At 39.6% G+C, this 26,074-nt stretch overlaps 1 protein-coding gene and 1 non-coding gene across 5 annotated transcripts; one reads left to right on the plus strand and one right to left on the minus strand.

The window, feature by feature from the left end:
• The first annotated feature begins 669 nt into the window (after positions 1 to 669).
• On the plus strand, positions 670 to 24,148 carry KBTBD2 (kelch repeat and BTB domain containing 2). 4 transcript variants are annotated; one of them, XM_057549693.1, is made up of 4 exons: positions 670 to 713; positions 13,497 to 14,009; positions 19,080 to 19,245; positions 21,462 to 24,148. In XM_057549693.1, exons 2-4 carry the CDS (start codon positions 13,840 to 13,842, stop codon positions 22,995 to 22,997), a joined length of 1,872 nt encoding a protein of 623 aa, XP_057405676.1. In that variant the 5' UTR covers positions 670 to 713; positions 13,497 to 13,839; the 3' UTR covers positions 22,998 to 24,148. The 4 variants fall into 4 exon arrangements, with proteins under 4 accessions (XP_057405676.1, XP_057405677.1, XP_057405675.1 ...); XM_057549694.1 differs by lacking the exon at positions 670 to 713 and adding an exon at positions 757 to 1,254 and having other exon boundaries at positions 13,497 to 13,600; XM_057549692.1 differs by lacking the exon at positions 670 to 713 and adding an exon at positions 758 to 1,254.
• TRNAI-UAU (transfer RNA isoleucine (anticodon UAU)) lies at positions 19,758 to 19,830 on the minus strand. Its single transcript has one exon. It is a non-coding gene; the product is annotated as a tRNA-Ile (tRNA).
• Positions 24,149 to 26,074: the final 1,926 nt, after the last annotated feature.

Genomic DNA, 26,074 nt, shown 5'->3' on the forward strand with positions numbered 1-26,074 from the left:
CAAAGGCTTCGCTTTGTGAAGCGGAAGGCTCTCCGTTGGAACTTACTGCGGGGAGCGGGGAGCCGCTGCATCGCAGCGCAAAACTAGCTCAAGGCTTCCCGTGCAGAGCTACCCCAGAACTGCGGGCTCTTTCAGGTGCTGCTTCGAGTTTTTTCTTGGCCTAGAGACCAGGACATGAAGCCTCTCTTGACGAGATCAAGAAAACGGAGCGTGCTTTGATACGTGCAGAGCGTGTTTTGGAGAGCAGGGGTCGAGGAGACAAAGCCCACTCAGCCAGCCGCCCAACATCTCCCTTTCTTCCCTGGTCTGGTGTTGTCTAGTCCTCCTCATTTCCACTCCCCGACTCAGCCTGCAAACTTCTATATTTCAAGAGGGAAAAATCACTCTACGGCATAAAACCTGGTGCCGTGCTGTCCGCATTTCCTAGCACTGAATTTCTCCGGCCTCCCTTTTCGCCAGGCTAGGCCTGAAGCCTTCACCGCCCGAACCCCCTGGCGCCCCAGGCACGGGCGTCTCGGGGGCGACCCCTGCGCCGCGCACGCGCCCTACGCGGGATCTCCGCTGACCTTCTCCAGAAAACCCCTTCAAAAGCGTTTCCCCTTCACCTCGCGCCTTCCCCGCCCTTCCGGCTCTTCCTCCACGCGCCTGCGCGGACCCAATTGTTTTGGCTTTCCGGTGGGATCCGGCAAAGGAAAAGGGCGGGGGAAGCGAGGGTAAGGGCGGGTGGGGTGGGGGCGTCTCAAGAACCCGGGAAACTGCAAAATTGACGTTTGTGCTGCTAGACGCGGGCGAGCAGCGGAAAGGGGAAGCTGGCGAAGGCTGGCCCACGGTCTGCTGTCCGCGCGTTCCCGGGCCTCAGAAGGGGCCCGCCAAGGGGGCGAGAGCGCGCTGCAGGGGCGGGGCGGGAGCAGCTAGCCGGGCGTTTCGCGGCTCCGGGGCTGACGAGGCGGCGCGGGCAGGCTGCGCGGCTCCCGGGGGAGGAGTCTGGCGGTGGTCGGGCCTTGTGGAGAGTGCAGCTGCGCCCAGAGAGGACGCTGCTTTCCGCTCAGGACGGACCGGCCGAGGGAGGGCGCGAGGGAAAACCGGAAGGAAGGGGAGGCGGCGGCGCCAGCCTTCCTCGGAGGGAAGCAGAAGCGAGACCCCGGCCCTAGCCGCGGCAACAGGGCCACGCCCCCGCCGCCGCGCGTGAGGGGCCCAGTGTCTTCGTGGCCACCAGCCGCATCGGATCCCAATCCTCGGGACTGAGGGACCCGGGTGAGCAGGCGTCGCTAGCGCCGGGCGGGGGTACCCCGAGACGACCTGTGGAGGAGTTGGGGGAGGAGGGCCGCGGCGGGAGGGGGCTCGGCCCTTTGTGGCTCGGCGGGCGGGGGGCGGCGGCGGCGGCATCTTTCAAACCGGAGACGCTTCCGCTGCGCGCGGGGGAGGGGCGCGGGCGACTGGCGCCTCCCTCCACCCCCGGCGGCGGCCCCTCTGCGGCTCTGCCTCCGGCCGGTGCTTGGGGCAGGGGCGGCGGGGCTTGCCACTCGCGGGGGCGTTTCCGGCCGCGGGTCTCCCAGGCGGCGCCCTGGCCCCGTCTGGCGCCCGCATTGCCAAAATGAAGCTGCTTCCCTTAAAGACTCGCGACGTCTTCGGGAGACGGTGGGCAGTAGGAGGGCAAGACCTTCCTTGCATTTTTTTCCCGGTACTTTTGAAGTAACCAAGAGATGTCTAGATTAACTGAGGCCCCATTGAGATCTACTGATGATTTTAAAAAGAAAGCAGAAACTGCCCTTTGAAACGGAAAATTCTGTACGTATTTACTTTAGACTGTGAAATCGCTAACTTATTTGAACTCGACCACCTTTCTCTCCCTATGAATTGAGAAACCGTGAAGTGGAAGAATATCCCTTAGTTTGATGTGGAGCGGTTATTTTGAGTTAACGGGTTTTTTATTTCTCGTTTGTTGATCTCTTTTTATACTACCTCAAAGAGAGAATAATATACTCTCCACAGATCTCTAGAATTGTCCGATGCCACGATTACCCCTTCAAATGAAAATAGAAAAAGAATCTAAAAATGTAAAATTAACTGTGAAAGGGTATGTTTGTGTGAAATATCTATCTTCTATATCAGTAGTGTTATAAAAACGTAGGGTACAGGACTGGTCACGTGTTGTTGACACATGAATCTGTACGTCTGGCTCACTTAGCATTCAGGCATTCAGAAACAACCCTATCAGCAATGTGGTCTGACTAAAATTTTATTTTCTTCTATTGAGGCAACCAGTTAACAGGGTGGAATTAACAGAGTGGTTTTCTTCCTCTTTTTTTTTTTTTTTAAGACAGGGTGGTTCCCCCCCCCCCCCTCCCGCTGTGTTGTGAATTTTTGCCTGAATTTGAGTGGTATGGACTTCAAATCTCGCAGCTGTGAGTGACTTACTTTAGTTAACCTTTGGTAAGGACCTTTTTCCTGACTTTTTTTAGAAGTACTTTTTCTGACTGAAAGTAAATCGAAAAGTCAGACCAGTCAGTTGTTTTCCAGTCTTGATGATGTAGAATTTTCTTAATGTTAAGCTTACTTCTTCACTTTGATCTTTTGTTGGTCTAGTGTTTATTGAAGTCGCTTTAGATTGGGCCCTGAAATTCTCAAGAGGTTGTTGTCCTCAGTAAACAGTACAGGGCTATGGCATTTCTGTTGAGCTTGCTTTATAGTTCGTGCTTTTCCACATAGTACTATTTTCTCTACAGTTTTGTAAGAAGAGTTCTAAGTGCTATAACTCTTCTCTCCTTTTTGCTCTCATAAGCATTACCATAAAATCTGTTAGCTTTGATTATTCACATGCCCTTTAAGGAGATGGGTGGGAATAAAGGTGTCATAGTGCTTTAGTCCACACTTCTCCGTATATTTTCTTCTGGTTAATGGAAATAACGAGCTGTCTCATAAAATCCAAATATTGAGCACTGAATGTGTTTAAAGTGGATGGTAGGGACTTCTCTGGTGGCACAGTGGTTAAGAATCCGCCTGCCAGTGCAGGGGACACAGGTTCCATCCCTGGTCTGGGAAGATCCCACATGACGCAGAACAACTAAGCCCACGTGCCACAACTGCTGAGACCACGTGCTGCAACTACTGAAGCCCGCGTGCCTAGAGCCTGTGCTCTGAAACAAGAGAAGCCACTGCAATCAGAAGCCTGTGCACCGCAACGAAGAGTAGCCCCTTCTTGCCACAACGAGAGAAAGCCCATGCGCAGCAACAAAGACCCAGTGCAGCCAAAAAAAAAAAAAAGTGGATGGTAAATTCATAGAAACTTGAATGCAGTCACAAAAGCCAAAAGATACTTTGATTTTCCCAAAGATTTTACTCATATACTTAGAAAAGAGTTGTATTTTTTCTTGCTCTCCTTCCTAAGCCCAGGAAAAAGGATTGGTCCTGCTATCATAAAAAATACGAATGAAAATGTCAAAGTCCTTCATTATATCTTAGTCTTATCATTTTCAGTTTTGTGGAGTTTGAATAGAGCAGATGATATTTAAATAACTCAGGGTATTGGAAATGATAGGTTGATTTCAAGTAACGTTTTAAGTATATGAAGGTTACTCGTGGTTCCCTTGCCGGATTTTTCAGTACCTAGATTCCTCTGTGTGGGAAGAAGGGATTATTGGAGAAAATTTGGAGAAAATGTAATCATTTAATGAGAGATGCTTTTTAAAGTCTTCCCTTTTTTTCTCAGCTCCACTCCCATACCTCTGACAAGTGGCAACATGTAGTAGGTTCCATGATAGGCAGGGGATTCTAAGTATTTCTCAGTTTACCCCCCTTTTTTTTTTAAAGAAACTGAGAAATTTAAATAGTCATAATCATTGTTAAGCAGCTATGCCCTTAATGACCTCATGAATATATTTATTATCTGGGAAATATTTTCTTCTGCTGTTGTGATAGAAAAAAATCATTGATTTGGTGGAAAATGAAATCCCATTGAAAAGGTTAAGGTCAGTTTTGCTTTAGTCTGTACTTCTCCAGCTTTCTTAAGTCTATGCAGAGCTGAGAAGAAAAGAGAAAAGTGATATCCAAAATAAAAGGACGTACTACACTCATATAATTATTCTATCACAGATGGTGTCTCCTTTATGTTCTTGTTTAATTTTTTTAAAGTGAGACAACTTATTATTCATAATGTAGAACAGAAGCTTATTCTTGTGACCTGAATTTACTTAGGGTACTGAGCATAATTAACTTGATGGAGCCATGTAGTTTTTTCAGTATAGTTGGAAAGGAGGAGCACAAGGGAATAGACCTAGGCTCTGAATTTGATTAGAGGAAGCTGTACTGAAATTTATCAAACTTGATAAATTATTTAAAAGGCAAGGTGTTTGGTCTTTTTTTTTTTCTTTGGCTGCATTGGGTCTTCGTTGCTGCACACGGGCTTCCTCTAGTTGTGGCGAGCAGGGGCTACTCTTCGTTGCGCTGCGCGGGCTTCTTATTGCGGTGGCTTCTCTTGTTGTGGAGCACGGGCTCTAGGCGCATGGGCTTCAGTAGTTGCGGCATGTGGGCTCAGTAGTTGTGGCTCTCAGGCTCCAGAGCGCAGGCTCTGTAGTTTTGGTGCATGGGCTTAGTTGTTCCGCGACATGTGGGATCTTCCCAGACCAGGGCTCGAACCCATGTCGCCTGAATTGGCAGGTGGCTTCTTAACCACTGCGCCACCAGGGAAGTCCAGGTGTTTGTTTTTTAATTGATGCTTGTCACGACTCCAAAAATTTCTGTTTGTGTAGTGGTTGACAATCAATCTGAAGATCAGGTGGTCTTCCAAACATTCTCAACTGTCAGGGTTGTTTTGGTAACCTGAAAGCAAAGTATTTCTGGCACCAATATTTTGTCCTCCCTAAGGAGAAACCTGTTTTCTCACTGAAATGAAGAAAGGCTTGTGTTATGACTGGTATCATTTAGTTTTTCTGCATGGGCATCAGGCTTCTCAAGGTTAGTCTTTGTTGTACTAGTTTGTTTCATGACTTGTACCATCAAAATACTCCCTAAAATCTTTGAATAAATTTCTCTTATCTAAAATATCATTCACCCAGCGTGAAAAGAGAACTGTGTTTGAGTGTTGAGACCTTGTAATTGGGACCCTTAGACCTGTATAGGTGTGAAGTTTTGAAAGTCGGGAAAGTGCTACAAAAAGCTTGACCAGTGAGTGCGTTAATAAAAATCATTGCCAATTTTTTTGCACACAGTAGTAGTGTTGTGTGTCAGGCAGCACTGTTCCATGCTCTTCATAGAACTCATTTAATCCTTAATTCATTGAGAAGAATTCTATTTTTATCCCCCGTTTTACAGATGAGCATACTACAGGACAGAAAAGGGTCACACAACTAGTAAGTTGCAGAACTGGGATTTCAACCCAAGTAATTTGGCTCCACAGTTCACGCTTTTAATTTTTTGGCAATACATGACATTCAGAATGCCCTGGATTCTTTCTAACAAAAGTTTTTGATTTTCTGTATTGACATTTGTAGCACTGGAAGATGGAGCATCACCTAAGTTAATAATATACAGCTTGAAAATGCTTCATACACATGATAACCTGTAGCCCACTGCCCTTCCTTTTTATCACTGTTTTATCCTTACTGTGTAATTTTTGTGCAGTCCTTGTTTGCAGCCTCCTCCCCATCTTTTTATCCTTCCTCATTTTACATATACAGCTCAGTTAATTGCTGAGCAGACTCATATTCACAATCAGTAGTTATTTAATCCTTTATTCTTTCCTTTATCCTCCAGGTCTTCCCTGTATAACATTGGAAAAGCTTGTTTTGTATCTGTTTGAGTTTCTATAGCTACTCTGTGGAAGGGCACTACAAATGACACACCTGTGGGAATGAAAACTAGATTTCAAAGTGAAGTTAGACACATCTGCTTCCCCTAATAAAAAACCACTGCCATCAACCTCTGAAACCTGTGAAAGTATTTGGAATTTTTTTTTTTTAATATTTCATACCTTTTTCCAATTAATCTTGATTCCTGTTCCTTGAATATCAGTATTTAGATCCTATGAAATTTATTGTTACTATTATTTTTAAATTATGAGTATTATAGTAGCATTTACTTTCTGTAAATTTTCTTTGCAGATACACCTTTAGGCACATTTTAGCTTTTGCAGCCTAAGGACTTCAACAGTTTTTTTAATAGGAAAGTGAAGTGAGGATTTCAGACAACCAGCGTAAACTTCTGGAGTACAACTGACCCTTGAACAACTCGGGGTTGGGGCGCCAACCCTCCTAATACTAGAAAATCTGCATGTAGCTTATAGTCAGCCCTCCAAATTTTATGTTCTTCTATATCTGTGGTTCCGCATCCGAGGATTCAACCAACTGCAGATCGTGTAGTGCTGTAGTATTTACCATTGAAAAAAATTGGACCTGTGTAGTTCAAACCCCTGCTGTTCAAGGGTCAGCTGTACAGGTACTTTGAAAGTTGGATTTTTCTACAATTTGATTCTATGGTGAAAATGAAAAACAAGTTAGCTCTGTGAAAATTCACTTTATAGTCGCATTGATTATTCAAAGGGAGGAAAACCTATTGAAATAACTTTCCATAAGAGGTGTTTCAGATTTTTAAGTAGAATTGTATATATTGATATGGATTGTTGACTGATTTAATCCTAATGACTGTTTAATAACAGAATGTTTGTTTTGAAACTGTTTTGTGTGGTGGAATTCACTCAGAACCGTGGAGGCTTGGGTATCCTAGAGCAGCGGTCCCCAACCTTTTTGGCACCAGGGACTGGTTCCGTGGAAGACAGGTTTTCCACAGGCGGGGGTGGGGTGGGGAGGGGAGGGTTCAGGCGGTAAGGCTGCCCTCCTGCTGTGTGGCCAGGTTCCTAACAGGCTGGGGACCAGTACCAGTCCACGACCCGGGGGTTGGGGGCCCCTATCCTAGAGAAAATGTTAGGATCAAAGTTTTTGCTTTTCCTTTTTTTCTCTCAATCTCAAGCAATTTATAAATTTTCTGCTCTTATAGGAAGCTCTTAGATTTAGAAATAAGTTGGTCTTTGTTCTGTACTTATTTGCAGGAAGTCGGTAAAAAGGAAAGGATCTCATCCTATGTATAGCATTCTAACCTTATTCATTGCTGTTATTCTCTGCTATCAAACAGATCAATCAAAAATATTGAATTGAGCTCAGAACTTAGAAAAAAAAGTAAGAATGTGCATAGTTTTAATGCCAGAGTACATTGTACTTTATTAGATTCTGAATTTCGTTATATTGTGTTTGTATGACTCCCATTTAATTCTTATTCTAGTTGGTTTTTTTCACTGTGGAATATGTTCTGACAACCAGCTTTAAAATACAGGACTTTTCTATTAATCTTGAGGTGCCTGGTACCAGGAAATGTGGCAAGTAATAGTGGTTTCCCAGTCTTTGGCCCTTGGTTCATCTAATGAATCCGTGTGTTCACTAAGTGTCTTTACACATTGTCTTGTATACATCTTCTATTTTTCAAATGTATGTAAATATGTTGTAGTTGATTAAAAAAAAGAGAAAGTGTTTTTGACTCTAAAATAGTTTTTTCTCATTGTGAGTTTTTTCCAGCAGATTATCTTCAGAAAAAAAGTCTTTTTTTTCTAAGCTTAATAAAGGATACTCACACTAGATTTAAAAAAAAAAAAAGGGGGCTTCCCTGGTGGCACAGTGGTTGAGAATCTGCCTGCCAATGCAGGAGACACGGGTTCGAGCCCTGGTCTGGGAAGATCCCACATGCCGCGGAGGAACTGGGCCTGTGAGCCACAACTACTGAGCCTGCGCATCTGGAGCCTGTGCTCCGCAACAAGAGAGGCCGCGATAGTGAGAGGCTCGCGCACCGCAATGAAGAGTGGCCCCCGCTCGCCGCAACTAGAGAAAGCCCTCGCACAGAAACGAAGACCCAACACAGCTAAAAATAAATAAATAAATTTATTTAAAAAAAAAAAAAAAAAGTATTTCAAAAGTCCACTGAGCCTGTAGTAAGTGGGGAAAGCGGTTGTGTGATTAGGTAAGAGACATTAAAATATTTCAGTTGGAACGTGGAATATATACAGGTTAGATTAAGAATTATATTTAGGACTTCCCTGGTGGCACAGTGGTTAAGAATCCGCCTGCCAATGGAGGGGACACGGGTTCGAGCCCTGCTCCAGGAAGATCCCACGTGCCGTGGAGCAACTAAGCCTGTGCGCCACAACTACTGAGCCTGCGCTCTAGAGCCCGCAAGCCACAACTACTGAGCCCGCGCGCCTAGAGCCGGTGCTCCACAAGAGAAGCCACCTCAGTGAGAAGCCCGCGCAGCGCAACGAAGAGTAGCGCCCGCTCGCCGCAACTAGAGAAAGCCCGCGTGCAGCAACGAAGACCCAACACAGCCATAAATAAATTTATAAGAATTTTATTTAGTTCAACTTTAAAGCATTTGAGGTTTGTGCTTTTTCCTTGTTTGTGTGATCTGAAGGGAAAACAATCTTCTAGGAAAAACAGCTTGAGATATGTATTTTTGTCACTGATTTTTTTTTTTAATTTCTTAATATTTGATCAAGAAGCAGCCTGAAGCAGAGATTGGTACATTTGGCCTGCAGTCTGTTTTTGTAAATAACATTTTATTGAAACAGTCATGTCCATTTGTTTACAGGTTGACTTTTGCTGCTTTCAGGCTACAATAGATTAAGCATTTGGGACAGAGACCTTAAGGGCTTGCAAAGCCTAAAATATTTTGTCTTTATGATGAGAAAAGAGAGTAGTATACCTTTTGAAAGTTTGGGTTTTTTAATTAAATAATCATTGCATATGTTAACAAAATTCAGAAGGTTTAAATAGGTCTTCAATAAGTTTTTCCTTCCTCTGCAGTGTGAACCACTGTTAGCAATGGGGACAAGTGCCAATTGCCTCCTTTCCTCATTTTACTTGTGCCACAATTGTTCTTATGGTAAACAATAAAATTTTCTTGTATTATGTCTCTATCAAAAGTTTGGAAATGAAAGATCAAGACAGCTAGATTTTATTCATTTGCCTGCCTCTTTTTGAGTTTGTCTAGAATAATTGGTTTTTAAAACACCCTGTTTTTAATTTTTTTTTTTAATTTTTTATTTATTTATTTATGGCTGTGTTGGGTCTTCATTTCTGTGTGAGGGCTTTCTCTATTTGCGGCGAGCGGGGGCCACCCTTCATTGCGGTGCGCGGGCCTCTCACTATCGTGGCCTCTCTTGTTGCGGAGCACAGGCTCCAGACGCGCAGGCTCAGTAGTTGTGGCTCACGGGCCTAGTTGCTCCGCGGCATGTGGGATCTTCCCAGACCAGGGCTCGAACCCGTGTCCCCTGCATTGGCAGGCAGATTCTCAACCACTGCGCCACCAGGGAAGCCCCAACACCCTGTTTTTAAATGATAGTCGTGTTTTGGCTGTAGTAAGAGTAAATGCGCTTGGTGTCTTGGAGCTCTAGTGGTTGGCAACTCTCAGTCTGAGTCCTTAGAGTACGATACAATGACCAGCCCTTAGTAAATACTCAAACATTTGTTGAGTTAAATTTAAGTAGCCATTAATCTATAATAGAAAATTAAGTAAACAATTTCATTGATATCTGAGAATTACTAAGTCTGAGGATGCTAACTTCTACAGACAACAGGGAGTATGACTTTTTTTTTTGAAACTAATTTTAGGTATAACACAGAATGATATATGGTACAATATATTTATTAAAAAGGGAAAATTCATAAAATGTCAAATCAGTGGTTATTAAGTAATATAGTACAGACATTGTGAAATGTTTCAGAGTATGTAGGATATTGATTTTAAGGGTTTTTTTTTTCTGGAAGAAGTTGGGAAATTATTTAAGTTTTAGTTTTAGGAGAGAAGGAATCTTGTTATACAAAATATGTTACGGGCATTTAAGGTGGTTGTTGTTGATCATCCTAAACTTTGCCATTTTTCACATTTTTATTTAATACATTTTGAAGTCTATGTTCCCAGAGAAGGGACACTGAATTTTATTTTGGATTGTACTAGATACAGATCAGTTTAAATTAAGTTTACTTAATACGATGTCTGAATGACTTTCTTTTTCTGCCTATTTTAATATTAAGATATCATAAATAAAAATTACTTTATTAGGAAGAAATGTACCCTAGATTTCAAAGGACGGGGTGGGAATAGGGTGTATAAAGCAGTGACAATGAGATTGTATAAAGTTGGCTTGCCATGTAGTGTTCTAAAAGCAGACTTCAGTTTTAATACAGTTTCATGCATATGATAAAAAGAAATCAAATCTAGTAAAACTGAGACAAATTCAATGGGGCTCAAAAAAGTCACTGCAAAAAAATCAGGTCATAGTATGAGGTCAGAGAAATGACCAGAGTGAACCTGTACAGCTACCCTGCAAGGAATTCTGGAGTCTAGAGTATAATCTAAATACATCCCTGCACTGGCCACCAGTTCCTGTCACCTGGTTTAAATATGGATGGGGGGGCTTCCCTGGTGGCGCAGTGGTTAAGCATCCACCTGCCAGTGCAGGGGACACGGGTTCGATCCCTGGCCCAGGAAGATCCCACGTGCTGCAGAGCAGCTAAGCCTGTGCACCACAACTACTGAGCCCGCGTGCCACAACTACTGAAGCCCATGTGCCTAGAGCCTGTGCTCCACAGCAAGAGAAGCCATCGCAATGAGAAGCCCGTGCACTGCAACGAAGAGTAGCACCCGCTTGCTGCAACCAGAGAAAAGCCTGCAAGCAGCAATGAAGACCCAACGCAGCCAAAAATAAAATAAATTTAAAAAATAAATAATAAATAAATAAATAAATAAATATGGATGGGGTCCTGCAGCTGGGGTTAGGACTTATAGTCTATTAATACATGCATTTCTGTAAGATAGATTTTTAGAGGTAGAATTGAAAGATTGAGGTATTAAGCATTTTCACTGCCAAATATATCTTCTATAATCATTTGCAATCTGAAATTCAAAAAGCTCTTAAAATCAAGTTAAAAGATTTTTTTTTGCAAAACTTGACCTGAAGTAACATAAGACTGTACATAGTATTGTTTTTCACACTGTGCATATTTCCCTCAGTGAGAATAGTAGGATGTTCAGTTCTGGAGCTCTGCCCCAGACCCTTTGTAATACATGATATATGTACCACATTACCTCTGTAAGATCTGAAAAATTCTAAATTCTAGAACACAGCTTGCTCCAAGAGTTTGTTTTTGTTTGTTTGTTTTTGTCTTCATTGGGTCTTCGTTGCTGAGCGCGGGCTTTTCTCTAGTTGCAGTGAGCGGGGGCTACTCTTAGTTGCAGTGTGCGGGCTTCTCATTGCCGTGGCTTGTCTTTGTTGCAGAGCACAGGCTCTAGGCACGCGGGCTTCAGTAGTTGTGGCACATGAGCTCTAGAGCACAGGTTCAGTAGTTGTGGCGCACAGGCTTAGTTGCTCCACGGCATGTGGGATCTTCCTGGACCAGGGCTTGAGCCCGTGTCCCTTGCATTGGCAGGTGGATTCTTTTTTTTTTTAAGTTTATTTATTTATTTTTGGCTGCATTGGGTCTTTGTTGTTGGGTCTTCGTTGCTGCACGTGGGCTTTCTTTAGTTGTGGCGAGCGGAGGCTGCTCTTCGTTGTGGTGCGTGGGCTTCTCATTGCAGTGGCTTCTCTTGTTGCAGAGCTCGGGCTCTAGGTGCACAGGCTTCAGTAGTTGTGGCACGCAGGCTCAGTAGTTGTGGCGCACCGCCTTAGTTGCTCCACGGCATGTGGGATCTTCCTGGACCAGGGCTCGAACCCGTGTCCCCTGCATTGGCAGGCGGATTCTTAACCACTGCACCACCAGGGAAGTCCCAAGAGTTTTGTTTAAGGGCTTGTACGTATGTATCAACTTATACTCCTCTGTAAGAATGCTCGTTTTCCCACACCCTCACTAACACTGGGCCTTGCTGCATTATTAATAAGTGAAAATAGCCAGTGATTTTAGGTATTATTAGCTTTGGAGGTTATAGTAGTAAACTTAGATTTATAGTGTAACTTTCAGATTTGGAAGAGCAAAGTCATTACCTTAAATGACCCAAAGTCTCTGCCTTTGCACCTGTTTTAGTTACTTCCATATAGTTAACTTGGCTGGAAATTTGACAGTCTACGTCAGGTTTGCAGTTCATGTAATAGTATAGTTTGGCAGGAAGTACAATGTGATCTTCTCTTTGACATATGGATGATATTTTTGTGAGGAAAAGTATTAGTGGTTCCAGTGATGGTCAAATATATTTATAGGTTTCATGTCAACAGCACTTGACTTTCTGATTATGGAGCTAAGAGTCATCTAATTAGGAAATAGGTGATAGTTTTTAACTGTTATTAGCACTGTATATTCTGTATGTTTTTCCTGATTTGTAATTCCTTTGCCATATGTTGTAAATACTGATTTCTAAATAACATTTTAAATTAAACTTTAATGCAGCTGGAATTTCTTTTGATGAATGGTATGCAGTATGACTAAAACTTAGGTGGGTTTTTTTTTTCCTCCAGTGGGTAACCAGTTGTTCCAACGTTATTTGTTGAAATAACCCAATCTTCTAGTTTGAAATGACTTGTTTATCTTTATCATATCAATCTTCTAGTTTGAAATGACTTGTTTATCTTTATCATATCTAATGTCTTTTTTTTAACATGGATGTATTGTATTTACTTATTTACTTATTATATTTACTTATTTTTGTTTACTTGGGTTTATTGTAGAATTGTAATACATTTTAATATTTGTTAAGAGTATGAGGAAAAACCTGTCCTCCCTTCTCAAATATCTTGGCAGTATTTGTGAATTCTTCCAGATGAATCTTCTGCAAGTTGGATTTGTATTAAATTTACACATTTTGAGAACATTCATATCTGTATAGTATGAAGTCTTCATGTAGGAATACATTTCTCTATCATGTTTTATGTTTCATTTTTCAGTAAAATTGTATGTTCTTATAAAGATTTCTAGGAAGGAACCACTGTACAGAGAGATATGTTGTATTTATCTCCGTTACAGGATTGAACTGCAAATTTTATAATATAGTTTATGCTTTGGAAATAAACAAATTCAGTCTATTTATCATATAGTTTAAGTAATTTAAATATAAAGGCTGTGTGAATACATTTAAATTATACTCCCCAAATGAGAATCTCCTTGCAAGAGAAAGGGTTTTTTTTTTCTCTTAAATTACAGTCATGTATTGCTCCTAAACAAATAAGTAGGAGATTTGGCTTTGCTGGTAATTGAAATTATTTATTTTTAAAGAACTTTTAAAAAAATGTATGCTTGTTGATGTGTTCCTTATTTTCTAGAATGTTTATATTTTGTATAGAAGGCAAAGAATTAAAACCACAAATGTAATAAACTTATTAAATGTCCCTTTTCTCATGTTTCATTTTTATGGTAATGTCTAAAGTTGAACTTCAAAAAAATGTAATTCATATTTAAGTCTGCAATTTTAAACATTGTATTCTAAAAATGTACTGACCTAGATACTCTAACTGAACTTTTTTTTCTTTTTAGTTACTCCAGAGGATCCACAGAACATAGGATGTTGCCACAAAATCTACCTCGTGTGTTACTCTCTTTCACTCATGAGTTGAACAACAGTTACAAATTTGAGCAAGGTATCTGCAGACTGTGTTGAAAAACTCTGAAGAACGTAATTAACACAGGATGACCTGCTAGTGATTCTAAGCCTAAAAAGATACTGCTCGTTAGTGAATGTGTCAATCTTGGTTCTGAATGCTGCAGATAACAGCAAGCAGAGTTTCTCCTTTCTTTATTTCTGAAGCATTCACTTGACCTTCCATCAGTAAGACTGACTTTTCTAATCTGTTCCTGGATATATTAATGGAATACAGTCATGTCCACTCAAGACGAGAAGCAGATCAATACTGAATATGCCGTGTCCTTGCTGGAACAGTTAAAACTGTTTTATGAACAGCAGTTGTTTACGGACATAGTGTTAATTGTCGAGGGCACTGAATTCCCTTGTCATAAGATGGTTCTTGCAACATGTAGTTCTTATTTTAGGTAAGTACTGTAATCTTGGTTAGTTTATAATTTCAAATGCAGAATGTTAGCTTGTTTTAATCTTTTAATAGGAATTCTTTTAAACATTTAAATTTTTTTAAAAGTTAGGTGTCTTAATGTTTTGCTTAAATTTTCTATTTGGGTGATATAGTGCTTGTCAAATCACCTCCTTGCGTGTGTAAGTAAGGGGCAGGCGAAAGAAGTTTTTACAAAGGATTAAATACAAGAAACTTGTTGAAATTAACTAAGGTAAAGTTTTAATGATGGGGAGGCAAAAAGGTTCAGAATACTGTTTTTTCATTGAAAGAGAAAGAAAAACAAATGGGCTGATTTTCACTTTTAAGATTTTAAAATGTTAAATTTAGAAAACAGTCATTGTTTATAAATTTAAGAGTTACAGGAGGCTTAATAATAACTTTTAGAAGATAATTGGTACTGTTTAGACATGTTAAGGACTTTTATTTCCTTTGCAAAAATGAGTTTCTTTTCTCACTCTTGGTTTCTTCATCATTTGTGCTATTGTTTTAGCTGTACCAGACTCCTTGCCAGATTGAAATAGTTAATAATGTTTTTGTTCTCTATGCCTCAGAATTTATAAGTTGATTTAGTTATTTGTTTGCTAATTACAAATAAATAAAGCTTAACTTTACATTTTTATGATCTTTTGCAACTTTTAATCTTTTTAAGGTAGGTTTCCCTTTATTATGTGTTTCATGAGAGGAAAAGAATTAAGGCGTAGAAATTCCTATATTTGGTCTCTGCCCTTAGATTGAATTTTTACTTAATATTTGAAAGGGACAGGGAGAATAAAGATGAATGAAATGTGGACCAGTATATTCCTGCTACAAATCTTAGCTGGCATAAGTGGAGATCAGCAATGAAAGTTATTTTCTGCTGCTCCTTAGTGGCAGCTGTAGACAGGACAAGTTTAATCTTGACTTTTCAAGGCCTACATACACGAAGGTGTAGAAATTTAACATTCCTTAGTATAACACATCTCATGATGATTATAGAAGCTAAGGCCCAAATGTCAGTTGCCTTGCTCTGCCTGCCATTGTTTCAGGTTTAGCTGTGGATATTTCATGCAATTTCAGACATTGATTTTCTTATCTTAGGAAGCTTAGCATATTTGCAAACAGTGGTTCTAGAGAATCTAATGGATCTAGAGGATGCTCAGAATCCTCTTGTGCTTCTACAAATAGAGATTCTTGGATTTCAAACCTAGAAATTATGATTCAGTGGGTCTGAGTTAGAGTTTCAGGATTTGTATGTTTAAGAGCTTCCCAGATGATTGTGATGGTCAGGTTTTTTTGTTTGTTTTTGTTTTTTCATATTTATTGACTTAGTAGATGGTGTTAGAAATTCAAGGTTATAGATTCAATCAAACCTGGGTCCATTAGTTCTCCCTTTTTAATGGTTATTAATTACAAATTGATTATCCATTATTGGAATGAGCTATATGCTTTAGTTGTGGATTTTCAGATTGATATTTGTAATCATAGAGTAGAATCTTTTGTGGTAATATTTTAGCAGTCATCTTGTGTAACTTTTAAACCTATGCAGAAAGTCTGTCTCCATATTTTCTGAATTGTCATCATCTTTATCAGGAAGTAACATGTGGGTTTATGGGTTAGGTATCTTACCCTTTTTTCTTTCTCGCTAAGTCTGTTTTTTATTGTATAGATAACACACTATTCTTTAAATTCTCTAGCCATGAGGTTATTATTTATCTTTAATTGGGTTGGAATTGGTTTTCCTGAAGACCAAGAAGTTTAAGTATTTCATTAATGTTACAATCTTAAAAACAACACATTCTCTTTAAGGCTGCTGTTATTAACTTATCACTAGCTAGTTCCCTTCTTTAGCATCCTTGGTGTTCTGAGAGAATATATTCTCCCTAAAGCAAATCAGATACTAAGAAGTAGAAATAATAGTAGAAAGAGTAGTCCTATCCATGTTTGGGCTTAAAGCCATCCATCTTTAAAGTCCTGTGTCTGGGCCAGTTTCATAATCCACAAGATGAAGACACTTATATATTAATTTTTGCTCCCATATATATCTTTTCTCTGGACTGGGTAGATTATTGTTACTGTATATTCCCACAATAATAACCTGATTTTCTCCCAAGTGTTCTTCAACTGGATTCTGCTTTCAGGTTTGTAGATTTTGGTATCCTTACATATAATGTTGCTATCAATCTTTATCATTAGAAATTTACTATTAGAAATTTTGCCTTTTGAAATAGATACATTCCTCCTTTGTAGTTTACCAGTTCCATCCCACTAAGAATCAAAAGAATTTCTAAAAATTCAGAGAATCTCTGAAATGGTAGTTTCTTCTTCTTGGTGACATATACACTTCATTTTAGACCCTAAATGAAGGGGATTACTTGAGAATTACTCAACACCTCTTCCACTATGGTAATTTAGCCTCCTATAATATTATGCAATTCAGTATTTACTCTTTCTTTAAAAAGTCCGTTTAAAATTTTTATAATCAAGTTGGCTAGGCTTCTACTAATCTTTGGTCTTCAGGAAGCATAGTTCCTTCACAGAAGTCCATCATTCTGGTGTCATAAACCATAGTCTAGAATAACCAGTCTCAGTGTCATCTGTATAGTCAGCTGTTCCCTTGCCCTACTTCCTCTTCCAAAGTTAACTACCTTCTACTGGCACAGACAGAAAGGCACATGACCCCTAAATCTTCCATTTTTACTCAGAGCTCCTATAGTTCTTTTCAGGTTGCTTTTGTTATTTCCCATTCTCCCGTGTCACACAAGTGAAGCCAGTAGCAATTGGTGTTTTTATTAGTTTCTTGTCACATCTTGGGTATTTTTCAACAGCACTTCCTAATCTCTGTTACTTGGTTGGGTTTATTTATGGCCATGTATTCTTTGGGAGGAAGTTATCAACCACCCTGATTGATGTTTTTGCCACTCTTCCATTCCCTAACTGCCTGAAGTTTAGTTGCTGTTCTTACTGCTCATTCTGAGCTACACTAGAAATCACCAGTGCCTTCCTAATTGCTTTTGCAATGTTTGTTATCCTTGACTCTACAGTTTTTGACACCCTACCTCTCTTGCCCTGAGTAGCATTGTACTGACTGGCTTGTTCTTATTTCTCTGAAGAATGTTTCTCAACGTTCTGTCATTCTTTCTTCTTCTAATTGAACTCTACCTCAGGTTGGTCATTGGGATTCTGGGTGGGTTTCTTTTAGTCTCCCTCAGATAACTTACTTGGCTTTAACACATGTCATTTTGTAGATAATTCAGTCTACTGCATTAATGCCTGACCTTCAAAGTTCCAGTTGTATTAAATACTTAACTGATTATTGTATTACTTGCATTTGACTCAGCTGCTCACACCTCAAATTAAATATATCTAAAATTTAACTCACCTTTTTTGCAAGATTAACTGTTTGCCTTGACCTTATAATTTTTCTCTCAATGGTTAACAATATTTTTTTTCAGGTACTTACTTGAAAATAAACAGATAGCTTTGATTCTTTCCCTGTCTACTTCCTACTCTAGTCTATTCCGTACGTTCAGAAAATCACTGGATCTTGTTGGTTTTTTGTAAAAGCTTTTGTATCCATTTCTGCCACCCTAGCTCAGGTGGTTCTTACTTCTAATCTAGATTATTGCAGTAGCCTCAGAACCCTTTTTCCTATCTCCAGCCTTTGGCTCAGGTGGTTCTTACTTCTAATCTAGATTATTGCAGTAGCCTCAGAACCCTTTTTCCTATCTCCAGCCTTTGGCCCTTGAGGTCTGTCAGTACAAGATATTCATCCTAGAATATATTTTATTATGCTAAGAAATCCATGCTGAAAACCCTTCAGTGAACCCTTCTTCACTATCTACAATAAAAAGCTCAGACTCGTATGTCTGTGTGTGTGTGTGTGGTTTTTTTTGGGGGGGCCATGCTGAGGGGCTTGCGGATCTTACCCCAACCAGGGATTTGAACTCGGGCCCCGGCAGTGAAAGCACTGGGTCCTAACTACTGGACTGCCAGGGAATTCCCTCCTATATCTCATTTTAAAATCCCTCTGCGGGACTTCCCTGGTGGTCCGGTAGTTAAGACTCTGTGCTGTCCATGCAAGGGGCGCCAGTTTAATCCCTGGTCGGGGAACTGAGAATCTCACATGCTGCGCGGCCAAAATAAAAGCCCTCTGTGATCTGACTGCCATTCATCTTTCCGATGTTTTGCATGAGCCCTTATGTTCAGCAGTGTCACTGGGAAAAACAGTTCTTATGTTCTACCCTTACTCACTATTTTATCCATTTTAAAGCCTTTCTCATCTTCTTGTCCTTGAGGTTGCCCAGGCTAGTTCTTGTGCTACCCACTTATGATCACTATAGGCATTTCTGTACATGCAACAATATTCTTTGTTTTTTATACCTCTTCCATGTATATGGGCATTTTACTTTGTATTCTCCACAACACTAATTGCCTTTCCAGCATATTTTCCTGCATGTAATTTTTAGGAAACTTCTGCATATTTTTAGGAAATCATTTGAGTAAATGAAAATTTTAATGGCTTTATTGAGATCAAATTTACACACAATTAAATGAATTTTAGTATATTTAAAGGGCTGTACAACCATCATTACAATTTAATTTGAAACATTTCCATCACTTTGTGCCCATTTACAGTCACTCACTGTTCTTACCCATAGTCCTAGGTAACCACTAATCTCCCTTCTGCCTCTATATATTTGCTTTGGGGGGACATTTCATATAAATGGAATCATACAGTATGTGGTCTTTTGTATCTGCCTTTTTTCACTGAGCATAATGATTTTGAGGTTTGTGTTGTAGTACATATAATAGAGTTCCTTTTTATTGCTCAATTCCTGTATGACTATAAGGATTAAATTAATTTTGATGTTATCACTCAGAATGGCACAGTGGAATAGTTTGGTATATCTTTGGCACTGGATTATAATTTTCTATTGTCTCCCTTGAAAGCTTTCCCTATAAGTTGTCCATCAGCAAATACCCTAAATAAACATCCCATGTTGTCTAGTTTTTCTTTTTAGCCTTACATTTGTTTTCCCCATCTCTACTATAGGGCCATGTTCATGAGTGGACTAAGTGAAAGCAAACAGACACACATACACCTGAGGAATGTGGATTCAGCCACCTTACAGATAATAATAACGTACGCATACACGGGTAACCTGGCAATAAATGACAGCACTGTAGAACAACTTTATGAAACAGCTTGCTTCCTGCAGGTAAGCAGTTTTTTCGGTGTCTTATAGCTATGTAATTTTATTGCAGATTTTAGAAGGTAAAAGTTTTCTTCTCTTTTTCAAATATGTAAGGGAAAAACAATAGGATTTGATCAGCTAATAAACTTAGTTTTATGATGGGAACTTGACTAAAAAGATAGGTGAAAATTTCATATTAGTTTCATATTCTGCCTAATATACCACAGGATTTAGATTTCAAGTAAAAGAAATTTTTAACAGCATTTGTTAAATTTAAGTGCTTCAGTTTTTTGGCTAAAAGCTTAGATGTGCTAATTTTTGATGGTATTTTCACAGAAAATGTCAAGATTCTCATCGAAGTTATCAAACATAAATGTTTATAATAGGCTTGAGACCTTACTGAGCTATTAAGGAGAATTATTTAAACTAAAACAAAAAGTGATGATTGATATATTTACATATGATAAACTATTTCACTGTTTCCCCTTCAACTTTTTTTCTTTTTTGGCCGTGCCGCGTGGCTTGCGGGATCTTAATTCCCCGACCAGGGATGGAACCTGGGGCCCCTGCAGTATAAGTGCAGAATCTTAACCACTGAACCACCAGGGAATGCCCCCCTTCAACATTTCTTTTAATTTTAAGAGGAATATAAAAATGTTTTCCTCATTTTCTCCAAAGGGAGAAATAAAGTTTCTCCAAAGGGAGAGACTTTAAACTAAAGGTTAAATTCTGGGAGCACAGTTCATGATACCTAGTAGGTACTTGATAAATGTGTGCTGAATAAATGTGAATGACGCCAGTCGAATGCCAGTTTCTGGGTGTAACTCTGGGAACCAGAACTCAGTCTGTCCATGCCTTAAGTACCTGTCTTCCTTTTTAGTTCTGTATTCTTTCCCCCACCCTGCCCATAAATTGTGCAGTGTCCTTCTATACCTATAACTCTGGGGACACGGAAGCCATGGTAGCTTCCTGGTGCTTTAGAATGGAAGACATTCACATCCTAAATCCAAACCTAAAAGGGAGAAATACCTACTGTAAGAACTGTATTTCTTCCATAGCTTATATGTTTTCATTACCTCTTTTAATTTTTCAGCAATTCTAAAAGCACGTTTTTTTATAATTGCTAAAAAATTGAGGAATTTTAAGAAATTTGGATTCCAGAACACTGTTATTATAGTGATACCTTTCCTTATAATTTTTTCTATCATGTTAATGAAACCTATGGGCATGTACTTGGCCAAATGCAAAACAGGACTCTGCCTCTGGGAGTAAGTTGCCCTGGCAAGCCCGGGAATGTGGCATTTTATGACTACCAACATGGCTTTTACTATTAGCCACATGAAATGATGTTTTTATATGCCAGATTCTGTACTAATGCTTTATATAGGTTCTCATCTAATCCTTAAAATAATCACTTGTAAGGAAGGATTTCCCCATCTTATACAGGAGAAAGCTGAGGCTTAGAAGTAAAGCTACTTGTCTGATATTGTACAAGTGTTGACTGGCCAATCCAGGTTTTGAATCCAAGCAGCCTGACTTCTTATCACAAACTGCTTCTAGTCAATCACTGTGACATTGAATAAGTATAGTAGGTAGCACTTCTGACTCAACTGAGATCTACTGTTTCTTAAGAAACAACAAATCTAGGAAAGTTAGAGTGGCTAAGATGGGTCGTTTAAATGTAGGTAATTTGTAATTGCACATGAATATATTCTTTTGATTGGTTATCCTACTGCTTCACGTAAGAAAGGCGAATAATAACTACTGTTAGGCATTGTGTATGATTTTCTGCTTCTATATGACTGTCTTGTCCATGTTGAGAAAACCAGATTCCAGCTTCTCAACAGTAATCATTTCCTATACTGATTTTTACATTGTTTTCATTTGGTTCTCTCAATTACATGTTTTGCTAGGCTTTAAAAAATACATAACTTATGCATGAATTAATTTCTTTCCCTTTCCCTTTAATGCTGTTTAGGTTTTTAAGAGCCTATTTAATGTTATACTACTGACTCCTAAATAGGGCAGTTAAGTAGGCCACTGGACAAGAAGACGAAATGCAAAACTATGCATAGTCTTCTAATTTTATTATCACTGAAAGACATTATCTCTTAGCCCAAACGTGTATCTAAAAATAAAAACTACAGTATAGGGATCTGACTAATATACCTGTGTGTTACATAAAAATAAAATTTGTCTAGCCTGCCTTTACCAGCCTTTTTTTTTTTTTCCCATTTTAGGTAGAAGATGTGTTACAACGTTGTCGAGAATATTTAATTAAAAAGATAAACGCAGAGAACTGTGTGCGATTGTTGAGTTTTGCTGATCTGTTCAGTTGTGAGGAATTAAAACAAAGTGCTAAAAGGATGGTGGAGCACAAGTTCACTGCTGTGTATCACCAGGAAGCTTTCATGCAGCTGTCACATGACTTACTGATAGACATTCTCAGTAGTGACAATTTGAACGTAGAAAAGGAAGAGACAGTTCGTGAAGCTGCTATGCTGTGGCTAGAGTACAACACAGAATCACGATCCCAGTATTTGTCTTCAGTTCTTAGCCAAATCAGAATTGATGCACTTTCAGAAGTAACACAGAGAGCTTGGTTTCAAGGTCTGCCACCCAATGATAAGTCTGTAGTTGTTCAAGGTCTGTATAAGTCCATGCCCAAGTTTTTCAAACCAAGACTTGGAATGACTAAAGAAGAGATGATGATTTTCATTGAAGCATCTTCAGAAAATCCTTGTAGTCTTTACTCTTCTGTCTGTTACAGCCCCCAAGCAGAAAAAGTTTACAAGCTATGCAGCCCACCAGCTGATTTACATAAGGTTGGGACCGTTGTAACTCCCGATAATGACATCTATATAGCAGGTGGTCAAGTTCCTCTGAAAAACACAAAAACAAATCACAGTAAAACAAGCAAACTTCAGACTGCCTTTAGAACTGTGAATTGCTTTTACTGGTTTGATGCACAGCAAAATACCTGGTTTCCAAAGACCCCGATGCTTTTTGTCCGCGTAAAGCCATCTTTGGTTTGCTGTGAAGGCTATATCTATGCAATTGGAGGAGACAGTGTAGGTGGAGAACTTAACCGGAGGACCGTAGAAAGATATGACACTGAGAAAGATGAATGGACAATGGTAAGCCCTTTGCCTTGTGCTTGGCAGTGGAGTGCAGCAGTTGTGGTTCATGACTGCATTTATGTGATGACACTGAACCTCATGTATTGTTATTTTCCAAGGTCTGATTCATGGGTAGAAATGGCCATGAGACAGACGAGCAGGTCTTTTGCTTCAGCTGCAGCTTTCGGTGATAAAATTTTCTATATTGGAGGGTTGCACATTGCTACCAATTCTGGCATAAGACTCCCCTCTGGCACTGTAGATGGGTCTTCAGTAACTGTGGAAATCTATGATGTGAATAAAAATGAGTGGAAAATGGCAGCCAACATCCCTGCTAAGAGGTACTCAGATCCCTGTGTTAGAGCTGTTGTGATCTCAAATTCTCTGTGTGTGTTTATGCGAGAAACCCACTTAAATGAAAGAGCTAAATATGTCACTTACCAGTATGATCTGGAACTTGACCGGTGGTCTCTGCGGCAGCATATATCTGAACGTGTACTGTGGGACTTAGGGAGAGATTTTCGATGCACTGTGGGGAAACTTTATCCATCCTGCCTTGAAGAATCTCCATGGAAGCCACCAACTTATCTTTTTTCACCGGATGGAACAGAGGAGTTTGAACTGGATGGAGAAATGGTTGCACTACCATCTGTATAGTCAGGAGTTCAGGGAGTGCACGCCTGATCTATTTGCTTTGTCATTTTCTTTGCTAAATGAGAGAGGCTATGAAAGGACTGAATATGAGTACATAAAAATCTATCTTTGATAAATTTTATTTTTATGCCCTACTTAATATTTGCATCAGTATAATATATATCGGTGAGTCTTAAGAAAGATATGCTTCCATAATATGAAATAGATTATCCAATAACTGAGAAACTTTTATGTGTATCATGAGAGCATAAAAATCTGGATTATCTAACATTGTTAGCCCTGTGTATGTACAGTTCCAAAAGTTCTCTTATTAAAGTAGTTTTCCTGTTCCTAGTGTGGTATATCGCAAATTATGCTGAGGTTATTTTATTATATGTATTTCATTCCTGTGCTTCTGTTCTGAAGTCCTGGAATAGTTTTTTCGGTGTAGTTAATTGAGCTGCACTTAACACTAATGTCCATGTTGGTATAGAAATGTTGTCTAAATCCTATAGTTGAGGAAGATCTTCCATTTTATGGTATTGCACAGGGAAAGTATGACTGCAGGATCAGTCTAACTATTAGGTGCATGTATTCTCTCACTAACTTATACTTGTCTATCTAGAATACAGGTCTTCCAATCAGCTGGTCATTTACCAGGTGTGGACTTAAGTTGCTGGGCTTGCAATATGAATTGCTAGTCCCTCATTGTGCGGGTCTGTGTGGAGCTTTAATCAGTAAATGCCTCCACTTTCTGTATTACATTAACATTGGCTCATGCATATAACTACCTGCTGCTGTTGTATTTCTCCATCTTAAGATTTAGAGTGGGTTAACCAGGTCATTACATCTTAATTTAATAACAAACATTACTGTAGAGTGATTGTGTATAGATATTCGTTAGCTGTCAGGGTGTGTTTTTTTTTAACCTGTTGTGTGTGGGGGGTAGGATTAGAAAGGTGAACTGTTCAGGAATTCTCTGCACTAGTGGTGCAGAAGAGCAGATAACTAGTGCTGCTCTGGCATTAATCCCAGGAACCACTAGCAGTAGCGGGGTGCCGCCAATCTAACATGAGCACAGGTGCTTCATGACAAACATTACTAGCATGTTCAACTGCATAATGTTCTGGCACTGTATTTTGAATGACATTAATTTATTAAATAAATTGTATATATTCAATATCTGTTTTTCTTTTGTGATGGGAATTGTGTGCTTTTAGTTTTAGTTTTATGGGGTCAGCTTAGTTTGTTACAGGTGATTTCTTCAGAATTTTGTTTATATGTTATTTGTCTGATTTGAGCCTTACTGTAGGAACACAAATTACCTAAAAAGTAAGAGGGAAACCAGAGCCTAATGTTAAAAAAAAAAGATTTTTAGTAATTTGAATGGGCCTTGTCCTCTTTCACATATGGTTTTTTCTGCCTCAAACACTCTTCCCCTTTGACTGGTTAGCTCTCAGGTGATTATACATCCTAGTTTGTGCCTGTTTTCCCTTTCACTTTGAAAAGTGTCCCTGTTTGGATAGTAAATGATATGGTAACCCTGGTTGAATTCAGTTTACACTTCAGGTAACTTCCTCCAACTGTCTTAAAAAAAAAATTCTATTGATACTACCATGAGTACCCTTTGTTTAAATCTCAACTGTGGGACTTCCCTGGTGGTCCAGTGGTTAAGACTCTGTGCTCCCAATGCAGGGGGGCCTGGGTTCCATCCCTGGTCAGGGAACTAGATCCTGCATGCTGCAACTAAAAAAAAAAAAAAAGATCCTGCAAGCCACAACTAAGATCCAGTGCAGCCAAATAAATAAATAAATAATTTTTTAAAATTTTTGGAAAAAAAGAATAAATCTCAATTGTACCCCATATTACCTAATACTCGTTAAACTATCTTATACTTATAGATTGTTTTCACCACTGCTGTGAGGGCAAGGGCTTGTGTCTACCCTATTTCTGCATCCTAGCACAGCATGCCTGGCACATAGTAGGCATGCAATAAAACCTGTATAAAGGCATGCATAGGTCACAAGGGGAATTTGAATTACAGTAAATCATTCACACCACTATTTCAGAATTGTAATTATTGGAGTATCTGACAGTATGGAAAAGGACTTGTCAGATTAACATCAAATAAGCTGGCATTAAAAACACAAACTTTAAAAACACAAACTTTCCGGGGCTTCCCTGGTGGCGCAGTGGTTAAGAATCCACCTGCCAATGCAGGGGACACGGGTTCAGTCGCTGGTCTGGGAAGATCTGACATGCTGCGGAGCAATTAAGCCCGTGCGCCACAACTACTGAGCCTGCGCTCTAGAGCCTGCGAGCCACAGCTACTGAAGCCTGCAAGCCACAACTACTGAAGCCCGCGAGCCACAACTACTGAAGCCCGTGCGCCTAGAGCCTGTGCTCTGCAACAGGAGAAGCCACCACAATGAGAAGCCCGTGCACCGCAACGAAGAGTAGCCCCCACTCACCACAACTAGAGAAAGCCTGCGCACAGCAACGAAGACCCAACGCAGCCAAAAACAAAAAAATTAAAATTAAAACACAAACTTTCCAAAACAAACAAACAACAAAACACCCCACAAACTTTCAACAATATAAAAAGGATTTAACCAAGTGGGGTTTATCTCAGGAATGAAAGGTTGGTTTAACATCTGAAAATCACATAATATAACATATTAACAGAATAAAGGAGAGAAATCATATCATTTCAGTAGACACAGAAAAATTATTTGACAAAATCCAAGGACCATTTGTGATATATATATATATATTCATAGAAGTACTAGAAGAAACATGGATTAATTCCTCTATAATGAGGGAGTAGGGAAAACTTTCCTAATAATAGCTCAAATTCCAGAAGTAATAAGACAAAATGTAATTTCACATACAAAAAAATAAAACTATGGTATAGAGTAAGACACCTAGGCAAGACACCATAGGCAAAGTAAGAAGACAAAAAACAGGAAAAAAAATTTCAAGTGCTAGTATCTCTAATATCTTGAATAAAGAACTTTTAAAAATAAAAAGGCCAAGAACTCTATAAGAAATTGAGCTTGAGGTGAAAAATAAACCATATGATATATGCTAAGAGAAACACA

The sequence above is a fragment of the Balaenoptera acutorostrata genome, chromosome 7, assembly GCF_949987535.1.
Source record: "Balaenoptera acutorostrata chromosome 7, mBalAcu1.1, whole genome shotgun sequence".
Lineage (NCBI taxonomy): Eukaryota > Metazoa > Chordata > Mammalia > Artiodactyla > Balaenopteridae > Balaenoptera > Balaenoptera acutorostrata.

Bases quoted from the DNA above. Each gene is read 5' to 3' on its own strand.
- KBTBD2 (XM_057549693.1), top strand. From the start codon at position 13,840: ATGTCCACTCAAGACGAGAAGCAGATCAATACTGAATATGCCGTGTCC. The intron at 14,010-19,079 runs GTAAGTACTGTA...TCTCTACTATAG, and splicing joins ACATGTAGTTCTTATTTTAG to GGCCATGTTCATGAGTGGAC. The intron at 19,246-21,461 runs GTAAGCAGTTTT...TTCCCATTTTAG, and splicing joins AAACAGCTTGCTTCCTGCAG to GTAGAAGATGTGTTACAACG.